A 21380-nucleotide genomic window follows, 5' to 3' on the forward strand; every position below is an offset into this window, starting at 1 on the left:
TAAATGACCTGTCCCATTATTTCTGTGGCAGTTGCGGATGTTTAGTGCCTCTGAAAATCAGGCCACTTATTTAGGTGCCTAAGGCCCCAATTCATCCAAGTGTGTAAGCATGTGCTGATGTGTGAATATATGAGTAGTCCCATTGACCAAAGGAATATTTACGTACTTAAAGTTTGGCATATGTTTAGGTGTTTTGCTGAATTAGGCCCCAAATATGGATCCAGGTGTCTAACTTTAAGCACCAAAGTTTGAATATCTTGGCCGTTCTGTTTTGTAAGCTCATTCACAGTTGGGGTAGGTAATATAAAGTTGCAAATTAAATCCAACACCTGATTTTTCTTTTGTAATCTGTGTCTTCTGCAATCAAATTTAATACAAAGGAATTGCAATATTGTCAATTGTATGGAATGATACTATTTTAGTTATGCAAGAAGGCAAAGAACAGCCATCACAATAAATCATATATAAGACTGGCTAAATTAAGAAATGCTGATTGTGACGAGTATCTCTAATAAACTAAATCCAAACTAGAATAACTAGCAGAACTAAAACTATCATCTGCTGCCTATTAACATTAGCGATGGAAGGGGATGTGGGAGACTAGAAAGAAATCTTGATTTCTCTTGCTCCCCTCTCTTCTTATCTACCAATGATCTCGTCCCTGTTTCTTCCCATAGTTTTCCCCCTTTTAGTGTAACAACATATTCTTCATATGATGGTAGTGGCTCATGGGGAAAGTTTTCAGAACTGGGGTGTGTCCATTCAGTTAGTGACTAATGTGGTTAAAATATCCTTTATCTCAACACAGCTACACTCTTCATTGAGTTGTACACCTTCATTTTGTTCTGTTTGCACAGCGCTGCTTTCGTCGTGGTGTGAGGAGTTGGGACGGCTCTTGCTGCTTCGTCACCAGAAAAGCCGGCAAAACGATCCTCCCGGGAAGCTACCCATGCAACCCCCCATGAACTCTATGAGCTCCATGAAACCCACGCTCTCTCATAGGTGAGTCACACAAGCCTGCTATTACGAGAGTAGATGCATATACAAATTCATGACAGTGAGAAATCTTTTAACTGAAATGCTTATTGCCATGACAAATTGGGAGGAACTAGTTGAGAATTTGCAAGTGGAAGGCAGCTTGCGTGAAAGTGATAATGAGATGGTAGAGTTCATGATTCTAACAACTGGTAGGAGGGAAAATAGCAGAATAAAGATAATGGATTTCAAGAAGGCAGACTTGGCCAAATTCAGGGAGTTGGTAGGAAAGATCCCATGGGAAGCAAGTCGAAGCGGAAAAACAGTTTGAGAGAGTTGGCAGTTTTTCAAAGAGATATTATTAAGGACACAAAAGCACACTATCCCACTGCATAGGAAAAATAGGAAGTATGGCTTAACCAGGAGAGCTTCAATTATTTGAAACTCAAAGAAGAGTTCTACAAAAAGTGGAAACTAGGTCAGATTACAAAGAACAAAAGCATGCAGGGATAAAATTAGAAAGGGCAAGGCACCAAATGAGATTAAACTAGCTAGAGACATAAAGGATAACAAAGGGTAAGAAAACATTCTACAAATACGTTAGAAGCAGGAGGAAGACCAAGGACAAGGTAGGCCCATTACTCAATGAGCGGGGAAAGACAATAATATAAAATATGGAAATTGCGGAAGTGCTAAATGCCGTTCTTGTTTCAGTTTTAACCAAAGAGGTTAGTAGAGATCAGACGTCTAACATAGTGAACACTAGGGAAAATGAAGTCACATCTGAGTCTAAAACAAGGAAAGAAGAAGCTAAAAATTATTTAGACAAGTTAGCTGTCTTTGAGTTGCTAGGGCCTGATAAAATCCTAGAATACTCAAGGAGCTGACTCGGGAGATATCTGAGCCATTAGCAATTATCTTTGAAAATTCTTGGAAGGGTGGAGAGATTCCAGGGGACTGTAAGAGGGAAAATATAGTGCCAATCTATATAAAGAGGAATAAGGACAACCCAGGGAATTACAGACCGGTCAGTTTACCTTCAGTCCCCGGAAAGATAATGGAGCAAATAAGCAAGCAAGCAAGATGTTAAGTAGCAGTCAACATGGATTTGTCAAGAACAAATCATGTCAAACCAAGCTAACAGCTTTCTTTGACAGGGTAACAAGCTTTGTGGATGGGGGAAAGCGGTAGATGTGGTATATCTTGATTTTAGTAAAGCTTTTGATACTGTCTTGCATGACCTTCTCATAAACAAACTAGGAAAATGCAACCTAGATGGAGCTACTATAAGGTGGGTGCCTAACTGGTTGTAAAACCATTCCCAGAGAGTAGTTATCAGTGGTTCACGGTCAACCTGGAAGGGCATATTGAGTGGGTTCCCGCAGGGATCAGTCCTGGGTCCAGTTCTGTTCAATAACTTCATAAATGACTTCGATAATAGCAGAGAAAGTACACTTACAAAGTTTGTGGATGATACCAAGCTGAGAGGGGTTGCAAGTAGTTTCGAGAATAGGATTAAAATTCAAAATGATCGGGACAAATTGAAGAAATGGTCTGAAGTAAATAGGATTAACTTCAATCAGGACATATGCAAAGTGCTACACTTAAGAAGGAACAATCAATTGCACACATACAAAATGGGAAATGACTGCCCAGGAGGGAGTACTGTGGAAAGGGATCTGGGAGTTATAGTGGATCACAAGCTAAATATGAGTCAGCAGTTTAACTCTGTTGCAAAAAAGGCAACAATCATACTGTGATTTATCAGCAGGAGTGTTGTAAGCAAGACACGAGAAGTAATTCAGCTCTACTCCGCACTGAAAAGGCCTCAACTGGAGTATTGTGTCCAGTTCTGGGCCACATTTCAGGAAAGATGTGGACAAATTGGAGAAAGTCCAGAAGAGAGCAACAACAATGATTAAAGGTCTAGAAAACATAACCTCTGAGGGAAGATTGAAAAACTTGGGTTTGTTTAGTCTGGAGAGGAGAAGACTGAGGGAGGACGTAACAGTTTTCAAATACATAAAAGGTTGCCACAAGGAGGAGGGTAGAAAGTTGTTCTCCTTAATGTCTGAGGATAGGACAAAAAGCAATGGGTTTAAATTTTTATCACGGTAGCTAAGCACAGGAAAAAATTTCCTCGCAGATTGTGGAATCTCCATCATTGGGGGTTTTTAAGAACAGATTAGACAAACACCTCTTGAGAATGGTCTAGTTGTTACATAGTCCTGCCTTGAGCGCTGGGGGCTGGACTAGATCACCTATTGAGGTCCATTCCAGTCCTCCACTTTTATGATTCTGTAACGAAGAATAGCTAGATTGGTTCATTCACCGATTGGAACTAGAGATACCAGCACATACTAAATAAGCTAAATTTTCAGTATTGCTAACTACCCAGTACGTGGTGATGTGACTTTTCTATTTCCCAACTTGAGTTCAGGTTTAGCAAAGCAGTGTGTAATTGGCCCCCTGAGACATCAAGCCTTAAGCCCCACCCTAAGGAGGCAAACTGTACTGACATTAATTAAAACAACACTGCTGTGCATCACTCATCAGATTTTTTCCCATGGAGTATTTAAAGAACACTGCGTTTTCTCTGGCCTGCAAACATTTTATTGAAGGTTTTTTTCTTTTAGGTTCCATGGTGATGGTTACATTAGAAATATCTGTATAGATTAGAGTAGATTGGATGTTGCATCAAGATGGTAATATTTATGGGGTTAATCAGGGAAATGAGAACCTTCACTGCACTCTAATGTCATCAGTCAGGAGAAATTCACAAAACAGTTATCACATTTGAATGGAAAAGTGAGCCCCAAGGATTGTCTGAGAAGAGACTAAAGCATGCAGGATTTGAAACCTCTAGTTCCCAGCTAGCTGGGGGAAGAGCAGTGGCATTACTTCAGGTCAATGAGAGATTGGGAGAATTTGTGTAGGCTACATCAGACATTGGAACTGCATCCCTTATGTTTCTGTTTTTATTTATTTTTAACATCACAAACCAAAAATAATTTCTACAGCTGCTCTGTTTATAACCAAAATGTAGGAAACTTTTATTATTAAACCATTATAACACTGTACGCTAAGTCAAATTGCCATTTAAATTCTTCATGTCCTTACACAGTGGTAAGACCTAAACAATACATTCTGAACTTTGGGTCAGACTATGATCTGTTTTGCGAGAGTACCTGGAGTTGACTCTACTTTATGCCAGTGTGTTTGGCTCTGTATTTTGAGGTTTGGGTTTCTGTGTTTTTCTGTTGTTTTTGTCTTGGTATATTTCTGTTTCATTAATGGAAAAAATATGGAAGCTACACATCATTTACTAAAAGTAATACCCCTTTTTCTAATATAACTCATTTTAGTGATATCTGTGGCTCAACTGCTTCTTTTCTAATTTAGCTTATGAAATGATCTGGATCAAATACTTAATTACATTAGTTTGATGAAAACAAATTTCTTACTAGAAAACCCCTTTGATTCTAAAAATAATAGTTGATGTGCTGCTGTTTGGACTTTAAATAAACTACTGTCCTCTTTTCATCATCCAAGATGAAATCAGATGGGGAGTCTGCATAGTAACACACTCTTATTGGGACCCAGAGGGGCTAGTTTGTAGAGCTAGGGAAAGACAGAATGGTCCAGTGTTTAGGGCACTGGTATGGGACTTGGGACACCTGAGTTCAATTCCCTGTTCCACAACAGACTTGTTGTGTGACCTTGGGCAAGTCACTTCTTTTTTCTGTGACTCAGTTCCCCATCTGTAAAATGAAGATAATAGCACTGCCCTACCTCCCAAGAGTGTTGTGAGGATAAATACATTAAATCTTGTGACGATCTCAAATAGTACCGTAATGGAGACCATATGAGTAGCTAAGAGAGATAGCAAAGGCAATCAACAATAATCTTTTATGGCTGTTGTCTAGTGAACCAGTCCATTATGTATCAGTGTAAATAATATATCCTGTCAAAGCCTAGATTTAGATTCTAAGATTGTTAGGTCTTGAAATACCTGACTGACTTGTGTCACAGTTCCTGAGTTAATTGCACCTCTGACCCCTTTGTGGCCTCTCTGAGGGCATCCCACTTAAGGCTTAGGCCTCTAGCTGTCACCTTTCTCAGGCAAAGTCCTGCAACACTCTCCCTGTAGACCACGGAGTTAGTCTATAATTCCTTCTGCAATTCACAGTGAACACCTTAGCAAGTCTGACTTCAGTTCAGCATCTCCTGTCCTGTTCTCTCAGAGGCAATGACCAGGGTTATCCGGTGCTTTATAAAGCAACTATTATTTGTTCCTAACATAAGCATTACAGAGAAAACTTATCTTAAAACCCGTAAACAGCTTACCGGGCAGACATCCCTCTCCCATCTGGAGACCCTGGCAGGGTTCAGAGTCCTTCAGACCCCTTCCACAGGGTCTGTCCCTGTTGGTCTCAGCATGTCCGTTCTTATATTGGGTGAGAGTGACCACCCTCTCTATGTCAGGCTGGTGACTTTACACAGTTCTCCTTTCTTTGTGTGTCAGGTCTTTTAAACCAGATTACACTAGTATATGCAGTTTCCCCCAGGGGTTGAGGTTACTGTCCTAGGAATTTGTATCCCCCCCCCCCCCCGACAGTGATTTTTTGTTCCCCTAGGAAAGTCCTGTAACTCCTCCATGGGGCTAGAATAAAATCCCTAGCCCATACTGATACATCTAATGTTTATAAAATCAATTGTAGTCTTCGGGTATTCCATGTACCCATAATAGGTCACTGCCTGCGCTAACGCATACCCTCCAGTTATGTTCACAAGTGGGCATATCCAATTTCAGTTGAACCCCACATTTCTCTCTCTTTCTCCTGGAATACAGCCTTGAAAAAAAAAAAGCTTTAATTTGGCTGGTACTATGAGGTAAATCCCAAATCAGAGTAGTCCAATGCTGTGATGTCCCTCTGGAAACAACACTTCTGTGGCATATCTTCTCGTACTAGTGCAATTTAACAAAATGGCACGCAGCAGTCTCTGAGGCCCGTTGGGTATTTGTATCATCACTTCAGAATGTGCATTCGTTTCAGCTCTAAATTGGACCCTAATCTGACCACTGTAAATTTTATATCAGATGGCAGGACAGATATAGCTGATTTGCAACTGCCTCGCAGTCCTTGCTGAGATTGTACATTTCCATGATTGTTCTTCAGTGAACTCATAAAACAGAAATTAAGTATAGAGTGGGGATTTACTGGGTTGTTTTTTGGTTTGGGGGTTTTTGGGGGTTGGGGTTTTTTTGGCCTTTTTAAAAAGAGGACCAACGGCAACCATGAAGTCCTCCCTCACGGATACAAAGTCAAACTGGGTTGAGGAGGCAGTTTTTGAATCCAGATTAGGTTCTGGTTTGGATTTGAGGTTACATAGATGCTAAGGTTGAAAAAACTTGACTCGGTGCCAAAATCTCACAAGCCATTTTTATGAGATTTTGTCTGCATCCAAACCAGAATAATGCTTGTTCAAGCTTTGGGACTTAATGCCACAAGAAATTAGTGGATCCAAGTGCTTCATAAGGTTCATAAAAGTATTAGATATTTACTTGCATAATGAGAGCACCCACAGTTACATTATTTAGGATTTAAAAAGGAATGCTAATCTTCATGCTTCAGGGCATAAACCAACCACTAAATTGTTTCTGATCAAGAAGAAACGTTTTCTATAGGTAGGTTATCACAAATTATTCATTATGGACCTTCTTGAACCTTCTTCTTTAGCATCTTGGGATGGCCACTGTCTAATATTTGATACAGGTCTCAGACAGACAAGATTTAATATGGCAGTTCCTATGTTCTTTCAACTGGAAAATGGGCTATATCCATGAGAGTCTGGTTCCAAGGATTCCTATCTGAAGCACCTTACATATACAGATTCATAGATCCCAAGGCCAGAAGGAACCATTACAATCATCTAGTCCTGTCTAACACAGCCCACAGAACTTCCCCAAATAATTCCTAATTCTTTTAGAAAAACATTCAATCTTGATTTAAAAATCATCAGTGGTGGAGAATACACCACGACCCTTGGTAAATTGTCCCTTTGTTTGATTACCCTCTGTGTTAAAAATTTACATCTTATTTCCAGTCTGAATTTGTCTTCCATTCATTGGATTGTGTGATACCTTTCTCTGCTAGATTGAAGAGCCCATTATTAAATATTTGTTTCCCATGTAGATACTCACAGACTGTAACCAAGTCATCCCTTAACCTTCTTGTCATTAAACTAAATTGATTGAGCTCCCTGATTCTATCACTATTAGGTATGTTTTCTAATCTTTTAATCATTCTCACGGCTCTTCTCTGAACCCTTTCCAATTTATCCACATCCTTCTTGAATTTTGGGTATCAGAACTGGACACAGTATTCCAGCAGCAGTAGCACAGTATCAAACACAGAGGTAAAATAACTTCTCTACTCCTACTCGAGATTCCCCTTTTTATGCATCTCAGGATCACAGTAGCCCTTTTGGCCACAGCATCACACTGGTAGCTGGCTATCCACCACAATCCCCAAATCTTTTTCAGAGTCACTGTTTCCCAGGATAGAGTCCCCCATCATGTAAGTATGGCCTTCATTCTTTGTTCCTAGTTGTACACATTTACATTTAGCCATATTAAAGCACATAATGTTTGTCTGAGCCCAGTTTACCATGCGATCCATATCGGTTTGACCTGTCCTCTTCATTATTTACCATTCCTCCAAATTTTGTGTCATCTACAAACTTTATCTGTGGTGATTTTATGTTTTCTTCCAGGTCATTGATACAAATGTTACAGTGTAGAGCCAAGAACCAGTCCCATCCAGGACCGCACTGAAAACACAGCTGTTCAATGACTATTCCCCATTTACAATTATATTTGGAGACCTATCAGTTATCCAGTTTTTAATCCATTTAATGTGTGCCATAGTTTTTTAATCAAAATGCATGGTACCAAGTCCAAATGCTTTACAGAAGTCTAACTCTATTACGTCAACACTATCATCTTTATCAATCAAACTTGTGATCTCATTAAAAAATATCAAGTTAGTCTGACAGGATCTGTTTTCCATAAACCCATGTTGATTTGAATTAATTATGTTCCCCTCCTTTAATTCTTTATTAATAGAGTCCCATATCAGCCGCTCCATTATCTTGCCTGGGCTTGATGTCAGATTGACAGGCCTATAAACAGATCATTCCATTTACCCTTTAAAAAAATGTCCACAACATTAGTTTTCTTCCAGTCTTCTGGAACTTTCCCAGTGCTCCAAGACTTACTGAAAATTAACCTTAATGGTCCAGCAAGCTCTTCTTTTAAAACTCTTGAATGCCAGTCATATTCACCTACTGATTTAAAAAAGTCTAACTTTAATAGCTTCTGTTTAACAAACTCCAGAGATACTAGTGGCATAGAAAGAGTGTTATCACTATATGATGAGACTATATAATGTTTTTCCCCAAATACATGACAAAAATATCTATTGAACACTTAGCCTTTTCTGCATTATTATTGATAATTCTACCACTTACGTCTACTAATCGACTAATATCATTGTCACGGTTCTTTTTGTTCCTAATATGTTTTAAAAACTCCTTCTCATTCCTTAACTATGCTGGTCATAGATTTCTCCTTGTGTCCCTTGGCTTCCCTTATCAATTTTCTACAGTTCCTAACTTCTGATTTATATTCAGTGCTATCAACTTCCCCATTCTTCCATTTGTAATATATTTTATTGCTTAAATTTGCCTTTGCTTCCCCTCTAAACCAGGTTGGTTTTTTAACTAGTACAGCCTTCTTCTGGGATTTTGGGGTTTTGGAGATATAATAAAGCTTTTTTAAACGATTCCCAATGATCATTCACATTTTTTTTATTAAATTCTTCCTTCCAGCTGATCTGGCTCAGTTGTTTTCAGCTTTGGGAAATTAGCCCTGTTAAAGCACCAAGTATATACTGGTCTGGAATTTATTCTGCTTGCTCATTATAAATATGATCAAGTCATGATCTATTGTACCTAAGCTACCATTATTTTTTCGTTGTGTGATCTGTTCCTCTTTTAGACAAGCTCTAATAAAGAATTCTTCCATGTTGGCTGCAACACTTTTGAGTTAGGAGATTGTCATCTATAATGTTTAGGAATTCCAAGGATGTTTTAATACTGGCATCATGAGACCTCCAGCCTATGTCACTCAAATTTAAATCCCCCATTATCATACAGCTTTTTTTTTTGCCCTGTACCTTATAGATGCATAAGGAAGCAATCATCCTGTTCCCTAGTGTGATTTTATGGTCTGTAGCATATGCCAACTAATACCCTATCTTGTGTTTTTATCTGTTAAGATGTTGAATCAAAACATTCAAGATAATTTTCATCTGAATTATCAGTGACTTATACATGCACATGAATGTCAAAGGAACTCAGGGGCAAGATTCCAGGTTTGTCCGATTTCTAGTGTATAGTCCTACTGTTTTTTGAAAGCTTAAGCTGGGTTGGTGAAGAGTTGAAATGACTAGTCCAAGAGGGCTCTGGCAGTAATATTTCAGGTCAAACACAGGGCAAAGGTAAGGAGAAAGCAAGGCTGAAAGTTTCTTGTGTTAAAAGGTATATATTTGGATGGTTTTAGCATTGGCTTCTGGTTGTGTGGTTCTGAGCACACAGAACCCGAAAATCCCTCTATGCTTGGGTTTTTCATAAATACAGAATGTTGTCTTTTAAAGATTAGAGGCAATTATGTGCTAAGTCTGTTGCATACAAGCCAAACAGTTCAATAAAATAAAGACTTCAATTTGAAAAAAGACATGCTTTTGGTTTAACATGGAAATGTGGTTAGATTGTAAGTTCCTTGTGGCAGGAATTGTCATCTGTGTTTTATGCAGGATTGAGATATCTGTTGGCTCTTAAATAACTCATTTGATATTTCAGTAAACACAATGTGGTGCAGTAGTTAGTGCAAGACTGGATAATAAACACATGAATTTTGTTCCCAACACTGTTAATGGTTAATGAAAATCCACCCCTGAGCAGAGCACCAACATGAGACCTGTCCATCACTTAAGTCCCAAATTAGCCCTCCTGTGAGAGTTTAAGTGGGATTTAGCACATAATCCTGGGGTTGGCCCTCAGCATAGGGTAAATTTCGTACTGTGTGACTGTGGGCAACTGACATACACTATAGTTTCCCAATCTGTACTAACATGTATAACAACACATACTTATCACACAAGGTAGTTGAGTTTTAATTAATATTTGTAGAGTACTTAAAGATCCTGGGGGAATGGTGCTGTGTAAATACAAATTATTATTATTACAGTATCTTCCTCTTATTTTGATCAAGTCTATACTTACCGCATTCATTGAATTAAGTGGTTTACCTTGTTCTACACAGACCTTATTAAGCCCAGCTTTACATGGGCACAGCTTTCTTCGAAGTGTGTGGGACTACATGTTACTGCTGCTTGTGATGAGTTTGACTCTGTACAAGTGCCAGGGTGCATATTACAGATTGTACAGTGCATATCTATGATTACACTGTCAATAACAATGTCTGAAAACACACAGCTGGCTGCTGTAGTCTCATATGTTACCATGAGTCTTCCTTTGGTTCTTTTTATCTTCTGTCTCATTTTGAATTTTGGCCTTCCATATTAATTAAATGGCAGCTTTCTTATAGCCAGGGATTGAATTATAATAATGCCTGCTTAGAGCAATCAAAATTGATTGAAATAAAGGGATACAGCTATTTTTTAATACAAATGATTTGGTTCTGGAGGTTGTGATAAAATTAAACTGACATTCAAATTAACCAGTAATTCAGTTAGGTTTTAGGCACTTTATTTCTTAATTATCATTATTATTTTTTGTCTAAGCCATGGCTCCAAAATAGCACTTGCGATATTGTTCAAAATAGTTTTAAGGTAGGTAGCGTGGTGGTGGTTTTTTCCATTTTAAATGTAGCCAGTAATGGAAGTATTTTGTAAGGAGGTGTTTGTGGCTTGTTGGAGATAATTCTGCAGCTAAATTTTTTGTGTGCACTTAGGGTCCTGCCCTGTGCATAGTTTGTTAAGTTCAGATGTCATCAAGTTCCAGAGTATTGATGGAGTCATTTCTGAAGCAACTGGAGAGCCTGCCTCCGTCACTATCGCTGGCAGTTTTGACTAACAATGAAGATAGCTGCTTTAATCACTTTCCAAGTCCAGTAATTTTAAAAGTAGAAGCAGTGGAACAGAGGCCATTTTTTGTTGAAAACAAACCTTTCTATATTATGTAAACCTCTGTTCTAAGAGTCTGGGTACTTTCCACACCTAGCTTGGGCTTGAAACATGGGGAAAATCTACACAAATGCGGCATTGCTAAGAGAAAACATCTGCAGGCTTTCAAAGCATTTCCATCTTTTTGTGAGGAAAATGTGAACAGGACTAACAGATGGTGAATGCTTAATTTAAAGGAATATGTCCAGTAAGGCAACCTATGCTACTCCTGATTCTGCAAGAGCGGGGGTGGGGGTTGTTATCATGTGGGGAGGTGGTGGAATGCACCATCAGAAGGAAATAGATTAAAGAAAAGTTCAGAGTCCAAAATCTGTTGGGTTCTGTATGATAAATCCTTGATTGAGTAGTAAGACTTTAGGAAAGCATTGCGGTGCCTAGTGTTCGTTTGCTTAAAACTGTGGTAAAAGTGGCCACTCGTGCCTGAAAACTTTGTACAGAAAAGGTTGTGATGTGATTGTTAGGAAATGATTTCCCAAAATGTTCTGTGCAGCCTTCCCTTTGCTCAACATGCTGCTCTCTAAATGAGGTGTTACTGATAGAAATGGTTGTTGCTTTGATAGTTATTTAAAGATCTTTCTGAAGTGATGGAAACCCAGACACTTGATTAGCATCACATTCTTGCTTGAAAACCCAGAAGTGACAGGACTCTGAATGGAAAGTGAATTTTCCAATCTAGCTTCATTTTCAAATCTAAGTGAAGTGCAAAAAGTAAAATAAATAAATTAATTAATTAAAAAAATAAAATTTTTTAAAAAGTATAAATAGTAGAAAGTACATTTGTTTCTTAGAATTCTTCGTTAATACTCTAATGAAGTGGTTCTCAAATTTTTGTACTGGTCACCCCTTTCACATAGTAATCCTCTGAGTGTGACCCCCCCCCCCTTATAAATTAACAACTCTTTTTAATATATTTAACACCATTATAAATGCTGGGGGCAAAGCGGGGTCTGGGGTGGGGGCTGACAGCTCGTGACCCCCCCCCCCATGTAATAACCTCATGACCCCCTGAGTGGTCCCGACCCCCAGTTTGAGACCCCCCTGCTCTAACGTTAGTAGTAACACCTATGAGAATTTTAATGATTTTTATCCTGATACCTTCTCTTTAAAAAAATACCTGTAATTAATTCCCTTCGATGAAAATATGAATCTCCTCAATGACCCTAGCTAATAAGTTACCTCAGTTGAAGTGGAAATTATAAAAGGAGTAAATTCCTGATCTATGACTCTGTTCAAAAATTAAAAAAAAAAAATTCTCATACACTTGGGTCTCAAGTTTCAGTAAATTTCAGAGTGGGAAGAAAGGGAAGTAGTCACTAATAATTGAAGTGATGGAAAGTGTTTCTAATGGTTCCCCTAAATTAAAGTGGGTAGGAACTCTAGCTAAAATCACTGCCTGTGTTTCATTAGTGATAACAACAAAGACTCTGTTCAATAGACAGAGCACATCAATAACCTGTACAGATGTATCTGTGAAATTAATTAGATACTGACAATGCCTTTAATGGGTATTGGTTATTTCTTCAAATAAAGAGGCTGTTAAAAGAGTGAGGAAAAACACATTAGCCAAGGGAGCTGCTTCAATTTGCTCGTATCCCACCATGCTAAGTAAAGAATTCAGGGAAGGTGCAGTAATCCTGTTCATGCTCTTATTTACCATTTACCATGTCAAAGGAGATATGATGTGATAGTTTGTTTGCCACTGTCATTGTTTCAAAGCAATAGCATTTTCCAAATAATTTTGACAGGTATTAAATACTTCTGTGAACATTTCTCAGACATGTCCTTTACATGCCATGAAGTTTAGTCACACCAGAACAGTGAAGTTGTATTTGCATAGGGAAGGCTTTCCCCCACATCCCCCTTCCCCCTCACCCGCCTTTGAACCACCCCAGTACAGTCACCCTGGCTAATCTGAACCTCTGTATTAACACAACATACACACATCCCTGATCACTGTGGAAGCACTATGCTGTGTTTGTCTTGCAAGACTACTAAGGACTTAGTCCACAGACTGCATCTCAGGGTAAAACAAAGGAAAATCCATCCACACGTTTTACTTAATTACTTTGCTTCATTCTAAAAGCTCAGTCTCTTCCACTGGGCATGGACCAATTTGTTCTGTCCTAGAAATTGAAATTTAAAAAAAAAATCATTCAGTGGTTCCGATCAAAAGGCACAAGCTGCTCATTCAATAATTTCTTTCTATTCAGACGTGTTCAGGTATCTGAACTGCAAATCGATCAGCCCCTGAACTCGCGTCTAAAATTCAAATTCAAAACCAAGCTAATCTCATTGTGACTTTTCCATCGGAAATAATTCATCAGTTCCAGTAGGGTTTTGTTTTTAAAGAAAGCAATTTTTCTGCTTTTTTGGGGAGAGTAAATTAGCTTCATCTGTAATCTCAGAAATGCAATTCCATCAAACCCTCCTGGTTGCTGCTGCACCTTCTCTGTGAGTCAGACTCTCTGCAGATCTTCCAGTAGTCTTATTTCTGTGCATCCCCCCACCCGCTGTCTCAGAGGCAAAAGCAGAAGTGGAATCTGCTCACGCTTTCAGCGGTTCCTTCCTGGGTTGTTGTAGCAGTCGCTGACCTCCAGGCATTATGAATAAACAGCAAAGCTGGGAACAAAAGGAGTCTTCTGGCTGCCATTATCTCCCATTAACATAGCAGACGCGCTGCGGTGTGAACAATGCGAGTCTCATTCTCCGATAATCAGCGAGTACCCAGGCATTTGGATTACCAAGGCAACAGGCAATGGTAGAATACTGGGTGGGTGTGTTGTTGGTTTTTTTTTTTTTTTTTTTTTTTTTTTTATTGCAAAGGAGCAATCGGATATGGAATCCCAGGTATATTGATAAACCAGAGCAAAATGAATGCCTTGCAACTGACTGGGGGGGGAAACTGAGGAATTGGTTTTGCATTCTGTCACATGTGAGATAAATGAGACATGGGTCTCGCTGTACTATGAAAGGCAATAAAAATTAAACTGCGTTTGTCAAGCTGAAAATGTTCTTAAGATATTTTTCAACATCTTAGAAAAGGTAACAGGTGGCATATTAATAACAGGGCCATTAGTGGTGGAATTTGTAACTGTAATCTGTGACTGTGATAGCACATTGCATGGTCTACTTGTATAACAATAGACAGAATTGGATGTGATGCTTTAATCTTTCTTCTTTAATCAGAATGAATGCTGTAGTCCCACAATGTCATATGGTGATAACCCCATCCAGCTTCTTTTTGATGCAGGGAGTGTGTTTGTTTCTTAACTGCATAGCTTTGATGTCATTTGTTCTACACAACCAGAAATAAGTTGCATATAGCTGTGTATGTTTGCATGCACATGTATCTAGACATGTGGAATATTTAATATAACAGGACTCTGTATGTAGTTTATACTCAGGCTGAGAAACGTGAATTTATTTATAAGGGAAATACTCGGGCCTGATTCATATTCAGATATAGAGAGTCAGATCCCAATGCCCTAACTCAAGTTGAGTAGTGTCTTACTATGCAAGTAACCACAATGAGACTGCTTGTGGTATAAGTTGCAACTCAGCATGAGTAAGTGTATCCCTGTCTGCCCTGTAGAAAGCCAAATGTGAAATGGAAGGCGGTTTTCCCACCCAATGCGATACATAAGCTGTGTAGGCCTCACAGGCTCGGGCCATTGCACATCTCAAAGAAAAAATGTTCAAGTCACACTGCATCCAGAGATGCTATCCTCCCCCGACCTCCAGGTTTAATTTTGCAGTGTTAAACATCCACCAGATTCCACCCCAAGAATAGCTGAAGTTCAGTAGCGATGGTGGCTAATGAACATCTGTGTGCACGTGGTGGTGTTAGCCATGTGCTAAATTACAGAGCCATGTTATGAACTGCATTTATCATGCACATGTCACCTGCCTTCTGCCTACTGACTAATCTGTATTGGGAGTGACATTCCAAACCTCAGAGCAGTTTTAGGGTGGTCACTCTTGCATTCCCAGAATACCAGACATTCCAGTACTTCCTGGAACAGTATGGGTGGGTCCATCCACACTGGCATGACCTTGCATGCATGGAGGACACGATTGTGAAGAGCACACCAAGCCCCAACCGGTGTGACCTTGCACACATCATGTATACAAGGTCACAATGGGGGCAGAGCAGCACACTCTTGAAATTGGCAGCCCTCATCTGTGATACCTTACAAAACCACATCTGGTTTTGTCTCAGAACTGGCTAGGGGACAAACCATTTAAAAACAGACTTGTCCCGCTTAAAACCGGACAAATGGTCTGCCTAGAGCAGTTTCGATCAGCTACTCTTTTTCCCCCACAAACAACCAGCCAGAAAAACTCTTCCTTGTTTTCCACCCAAAAGTGGAATTCCTAACCCCCTTCCCTTCCAATTTACACTGGTCCATGGCCCAATATAGGCAACATTCAGTCCTGGAACAGTGGGGTTCAGGCAGATCTTTGTCAACCAGGCAGAGCTAGAAATGCCTGCTTTAATGCCATTGGAAATAGGAGATTCAGGGCCTTCCAAAGAGAGACACAACACATGCATCTTGTTGAGAAATTTGAGAGATATCAGACTAGACGTTTTTATGTATAGAAAACATCTTGGGGTCATTTTTTGAAGTTTAAAAAATTATATTTTGTCTTGCCCTCTGTGGTTTGTGCATTTATACTCATGCTACTAAGAAAGTCTGGTGGAGATTATACGAAAAATATTCTTAATAAGAACCTTTTGAAACATTTCTAAAATAGCTTTTCTATAACATGTGGCATATTCAGAATAGTCAGTGTTGTGGCATGAGATAAAGTTTTTATGGTGCTTGGGGCAGAGACCATCTCTTTGTTATATGTTTGTATGCACAGTGAGGTCCAAATTCATGATAAGGGCCACTAAGAACGACCACAATACAAATGACAATATTAAGTAAATATTGACTCTTATTTTAGGAAGAGCTGCAGAATTCACTATCGCTTCAATAGTCAAAAGTGTTGTAGCCACCCCAAACTTATGCTAATACAAATCTTTACACCACAGCACCATCATGCTTGGGTTCTTTTCTTTCTCTCTCTATCATATATATACACAAGTAAAACCATCTTTTGGAGGATATTACATAAATTGAGATATTATTTGTTGTCCTTACAATGACTCCTTAGATGTCCCTGTTGGCTTGGACCACCCAGGCTAAACCCTAAATCGTTAATAAAAAATGAATTAATCAAATGTATGTGATGCTCATGCCCATTCCCATGCTACTGCTTGCATGCTGGTCCCTACCTTGAATATATTCAGAGTCTGGCCAGCCCTGTACAGAAAGGCATCTGATTACAACTCTCCTCATTCATTGTGGCAAGCTTCAAATGCATCGATCTTCAAAGTTAAGACTATATATGCTTATATGTAAATATGTATTTATGTGTTTATGTATGGTATGCAGTGTTTTTTTAAAATCCACATAAAAGATAGCCTAAAAGGACATGTGACAACTTCACTACATGTAACTTTTGATAAAAAGTTGTTAATAATAATGCTTTATTTAAAAAAAAAAAAAAGTTGAATCTAAACTAAAAAAGCTCCAAATTGGGACACTCCATCTGTGGGGGTTTTGGAGGGCCTACATCTACACTGCACCCAACTGGCAGTGGCATACAGCATATGTGTAACTACACACTGCAGGGAAAAGCAGGCTGTGTCCACACTGTAGTTTGTAGCTGCATCTGTCAGTGAAAGGCTCTGGCAATGGAGAAAAGCTTCAGCAGCTCCCCGCAGCTGGAGCCTTTCCTTGTGGGGGGGAAAGGCTGTGGCAGAGCCTCTTCCTGCAGCATGGAAAGGCTCCAGGGCAAGGAGCTGCCTAAGCCTTTCTCCATTGCCTTCCCCCAACCAGATCCTTTCCCTAGTGGGGGAGTCTTTCCTTGTAGCGGGGAAAGGGTCCAGAAGGAGGGAGGCAGGAGGACACCACACTGCTACAGAGGAGACAGGAAGACATGGTTTGGGCGAGTAGAGAGCATGTATGATATGTGCTTGCATACATGCCCACACCCTTCAGGTGTGTCTTTCCTTGCCTCAGCCATGCCCCTTCAGCTACAGTGCTGTTTACACCTGTGCTAGGGGGACTCTGCAGGTATGTACTCTACATTCTGCTGAATGAACGGTGCACTGTATACATACCACATGTGTATGTTCCAGCTACTTGGGAGTTTGTTTTTGTTCCTGTGAATAATTTCAACAAAATGGAAAATGTCAAAAGTTTCTTCAGAAGTTTTTGGGGGAAGGGGGTTGTTGAAAAACTGAAACCTGAGAATGTTTTGCTTTTGATTGCCAAAAGCAGAAGCACTTTGATTTTCAAGTTTGGGGTTCCCAAAATTTTCTCACAATCAGCTATTTTCCATGGGAATTTCTGTGTTGACCACTACAAAAGCCATTCTTCATCCAAAAATAATTTCTGAAGAAAATTTTTGCCTAGCTGTAGTATATAGTAAAAAGGTTACCAGGAACTTCCAGTTTCAGAGCTGTGGTGAGATACAACCTGAGTTCCTTTCTGAAGCCTTCTACTGTTATCAAAACTAAGGTATTAATGGAGTTCTGTCCAGTTTTGTAATTTCATTTTTATTAAAGACGATTCTATTCATGTTGGCAAAAGGAACGAAGCAGAGAAGCCTAATGACACTAACATCCACAGTAGGCGGTGAGCACACTGAAAAATCTAAAGAATGTTGGAATTCTGTGTGTGTGTGTGTGTTTAGTAATATAACATATCTTCTACAATAAGAAACCGTTGAAATAAGTTGACACTAAGTTTACAATGGTGACTTAACTAAGAGGGCTCACTGCCGGCAATATGTCATTAGTTAACTTATATAGCAGTTACAGAGAATCTCGTATAAACATTAAATAAAATAAAGTAGAAAGTCAAAAAGCTATTAAATTTATAGGCATATAATAAGAAATCCTTTGATTGGTACAAGAGAAGCTTGAGGGTTTATTTAGTTTTCTCACTCTTGACTTCTTGTATTTATCCATTGTAGGTGTAATGGTTTTTTTTGGTTTTATTTTATGGGTTTTTGGGGGGAGGATATTTATTATTAATAATTATTATTTAATTTGTATTACAGTAATAGCATGCCGGGGTCATAACCAAGGTTGAGATCATTATTGTGCTACGGACTATACATACACATAATAAGAGGCAGATTCTGCTCCAAGGAGCTATAATCTAACTATAAGACAGCCAAAAGGCAGAACAAAAGCATAGAGAGGCAAAGTGACTTGCCCACTGTCAAACAGCAAATCCAGGAATAGAACCCAAATCTGCTGAGTCCCAGTCCAGCATACTATCTACTAGAGCACACTGTTTTCATTTAAATGATTGTGAAAAGGAGCCAAGAGAGTTGGTCTAGTTTTGAACTCTGGAATTTCACTGCCTGCAACCAAGTGTCTCTGTAGGTGTCCATAGGTGACTAACAGACAAGGAAATGGGAGAAATGACAGTGAGTGTTGTGATGGCTGTTGTCTATCCACATCACTGTCATTCCAAGGATCACTGGTGCAGGCAGTATACTTAAAGGACTGTTTTTATGTATTAGCAGTTTTGCAGATACTGTAGTTAAGCCAAGGAGAGCACCTACACCTCAAATGACAGAGATTCCACCAAAACTAGAGAGCAGACGTGGGGGAAAACAATGGAAAGAAATTGCTGGGAGCCTAATTGCATGAAATAGCTGGGTTTATGCATAACCTTAGCCTAACTTTGAAGCAAAAGTGGTGACTTTTTTCAGGAAAACTAATGCCTAGTGCTATAAAGTACATGTGGGTTGTGTGTCCATCAGCCTTTAGGACTTTGTGGGGAACCCCAGAACTATAAAACGGGAAAAAGGTAATGAGAAGTATGTTCATCACAGCATATGCATGGACTGGAAACATTTTAAAGGTTAGCTACTCTGTCCTTTCTCCTTCCTTCACTTTAACTTTGCTGTGAGATTTGTATTACATCTGTATATCAGTAGTTGTCCTTTATGCTAAAACAAATACCTAACAAAAAATCTTTCATACATCTTCATTATTATTCTTTGTTAGATTACCTTTTGCAAATCCTTGATGATGTAAATCATATGTTTATTACCTCATGAACAAAGCTGCCCATTTACATACTGTAGCTAATGTATTTGCTATGTTTAAACTGACTGTTTTTATTAAGGTATATAGTTTATGAACATAAAGTAATTGTCTAAACAAACCTCCCCGTGCACAAAAAGCAATGTGAATCGCTTTTCTCTCAGCAAGTGGAGGTGTGTAAACGGAGTGTCCGATACACACACACACATTTGCATTAACAAGCGAACTAACAAATTAGTGTCAGTTATGTAAATCTTTTTTAAAAATAAATCTTAATTTACACATACGCACAGTATTTCCAAATAAATGCCACAAATCATGTGTGAATCATTGCAAGTCACTAATTTCTATTCACCACGTAAACCTCATTTTTCATGCAGTGACTTCTCATAGCGAATTTACTAACAATCCACGTCAGACATGATGACTGGTGTGGTTGAGAGTAATAATTTGTTAGCGGTCGGTGAAGATTTAACTGTAATTTTGGTGAGGGGAGCCCAGTAGAAGGAGAAGCAGGTAAATTTGGCTTTGGTAAAAGAAATGCAGAAGGAGAGAGGTGAATTGACTGGTGCTTGTTTAATGGGTTTTGAGTGGTAACTACATGGATTGAAAAAGGAGAATCCTGCCTGGTAACATACTACAGTGGAAAAAGTAAAGCCTGTGTAGACTGTACTTTGATAAGAAGAGAACATATGAAAATGGTTAAAAATATAAAGTAAATATGTAGCAGAACAACATACATTATTAATAGCTGGAATCCGACTGCAACCTGAGGAAAGAAGATGAAATTGAGGAAGAAATTGCATTGGTGGCTATGTAAGGGAGGGGAGAAAGGAAAAGTTTTACCAAAAAGTCAGTGAAGGCTTTCATGCATTGCCAACGGCAGTGAGTAAGTGGGGGAAGAACAGAGGAATTTTTAATGGAGATAATATGTGGCAGAATGAGTAGAAAGATGGCATGCTTTTGGAGAACAAGGTGGTGATAGAATGTGATGTACCAGAGAAGTTAAAAAGAATAAAAGTATTATTCAAAAAGTTTGAGGAAGCAGGTTTTGATAATGAAACAATCAAAAATTCAAACAGGAAAAAAAGGAAGTTGCTAAGGCATGATTGGAGGCTGAAGAGGAATTTGTACAGAAAGCTGGAGGAAGATGATGGCAGGAAGTTGGGTTTTGGGTTGGCAAAAAAGAAACAATGAAGCACAACAGATGAAGAAATCAGTGACTTAGTCTAAAGAGTTAATAGAGGTATGGAAAACATATTTTCAAAGGTTGTTAAATGAGAAGAAAGATTTGCGAGCACAAACACTGTCAGCAATTATGGGGATATTTCAAAAGACATCAATCTCTGTACATGAAGTAGAGCAGCACTGAATAAGATGAAGAATGGTAAAGCAGATGTGAGGATGACATAATTGTTGATATGAGCAAGGTAGTTGGAAGTACTGCAGTAAAGAGCTTTCACAGATTACTGTGTGTTTACTGTGATCAAGTAAGGATACCAGACTGGAGAACAGGATTGATTGTGGCTCTTTAGAAGAGTAAGGGTGATGTAAATGATACCAATGCCTATTGGGGCATCACTTTGTTAAGTCAACCCTCAAATTCCTTGAGAGAGTTTTGGAGGCAAGTTTGAGGGGTAAGGTGGAGGAAAATGCAGGAGAGGAGCAACATGTTTTTTGGAAGGGAAGGATATTTGCAATGAGACAGAAGTGTGAAAGAATGACAAAGGGAGGGTGTAATTGCTGTGTTGCATTTATTGATCTTGAGAAAGCCTATGCCTTGGTTCTGCAGGAGTTGGTATTTGGAGCATTGAGATGGATGGCAGGGGGACTTCAAGAAGTGGAGATAATAAGGAGTTGTATTGAGGGTCAGGAAATGTGGTGTATAGCACTTGGAATTTTGAAGCATTTTGAGGTGATGGTGGGATTGAGACATGGCAGTGTGCTGAGTCCACTTAACTTCATCCTAGTTATGGAGACAACTAGTAGGAGAACCGAGCCTGTGGAGAGACAGAAAA

General features: G+C 39.1%; 1 protein-coding gene and 1 long non-coding RNA gene across 17 annotated transcripts in view; one reads left to right on the forward strand and one right to left on the reverse strand.

Moving 5' to 3' along the window:
- ZMIZ1 (zinc finger MIZ-type containing 1) overlaps positions 1-21380 on the forward strand; it is a 474637-nt gene that overhangs the window by 409174 nt on the left and 44083 nt on the right. For 15 of the 16 annotated variants that reach the window (XM_048856930.2, XM_048856927.2, XM_048856919.2 and 12 more), the window contains one exon: positions 858-1002. In XM_048856930.2, the coding sequence (XP_048712887.1) occupies positions 858-1002 (145 nt within the window). Of the gene's footprint in view, positions 1-857; positions 1003-13917; positions 14017-21380 lie in introns of those variants that run through there. The other variant, XM_048856935.2, reaches the window with a different exon arrangement.
- LOC142072774 (uncharacterized) lies at positions 13298-13873 on the reverse strand. The gene is made up of 2 exons (XR_012669342.1): positions 13795-13873; positions 13298-13369 (listed from the first exon to the last, which is right to left on the reverse strand). It is a non-coding gene; the product is annotated as an uncharacterized LOC142072774 (long non-coding RNA).

The sequence above is a fragment of the Caretta caretta genome, chromosome 7 (assembly GCF_965140235.1).
Source record: "Caretta caretta isolate rCarCar2 chromosome 7, rCarCar1.hap1, whole genome shotgun sequence".
In the NCBI taxonomy this organism is placed as follows: domain Eukaryota; kingdom Metazoa; phylum Chordata; order Testudines; family Cheloniidae; genus Caretta; species Caretta caretta.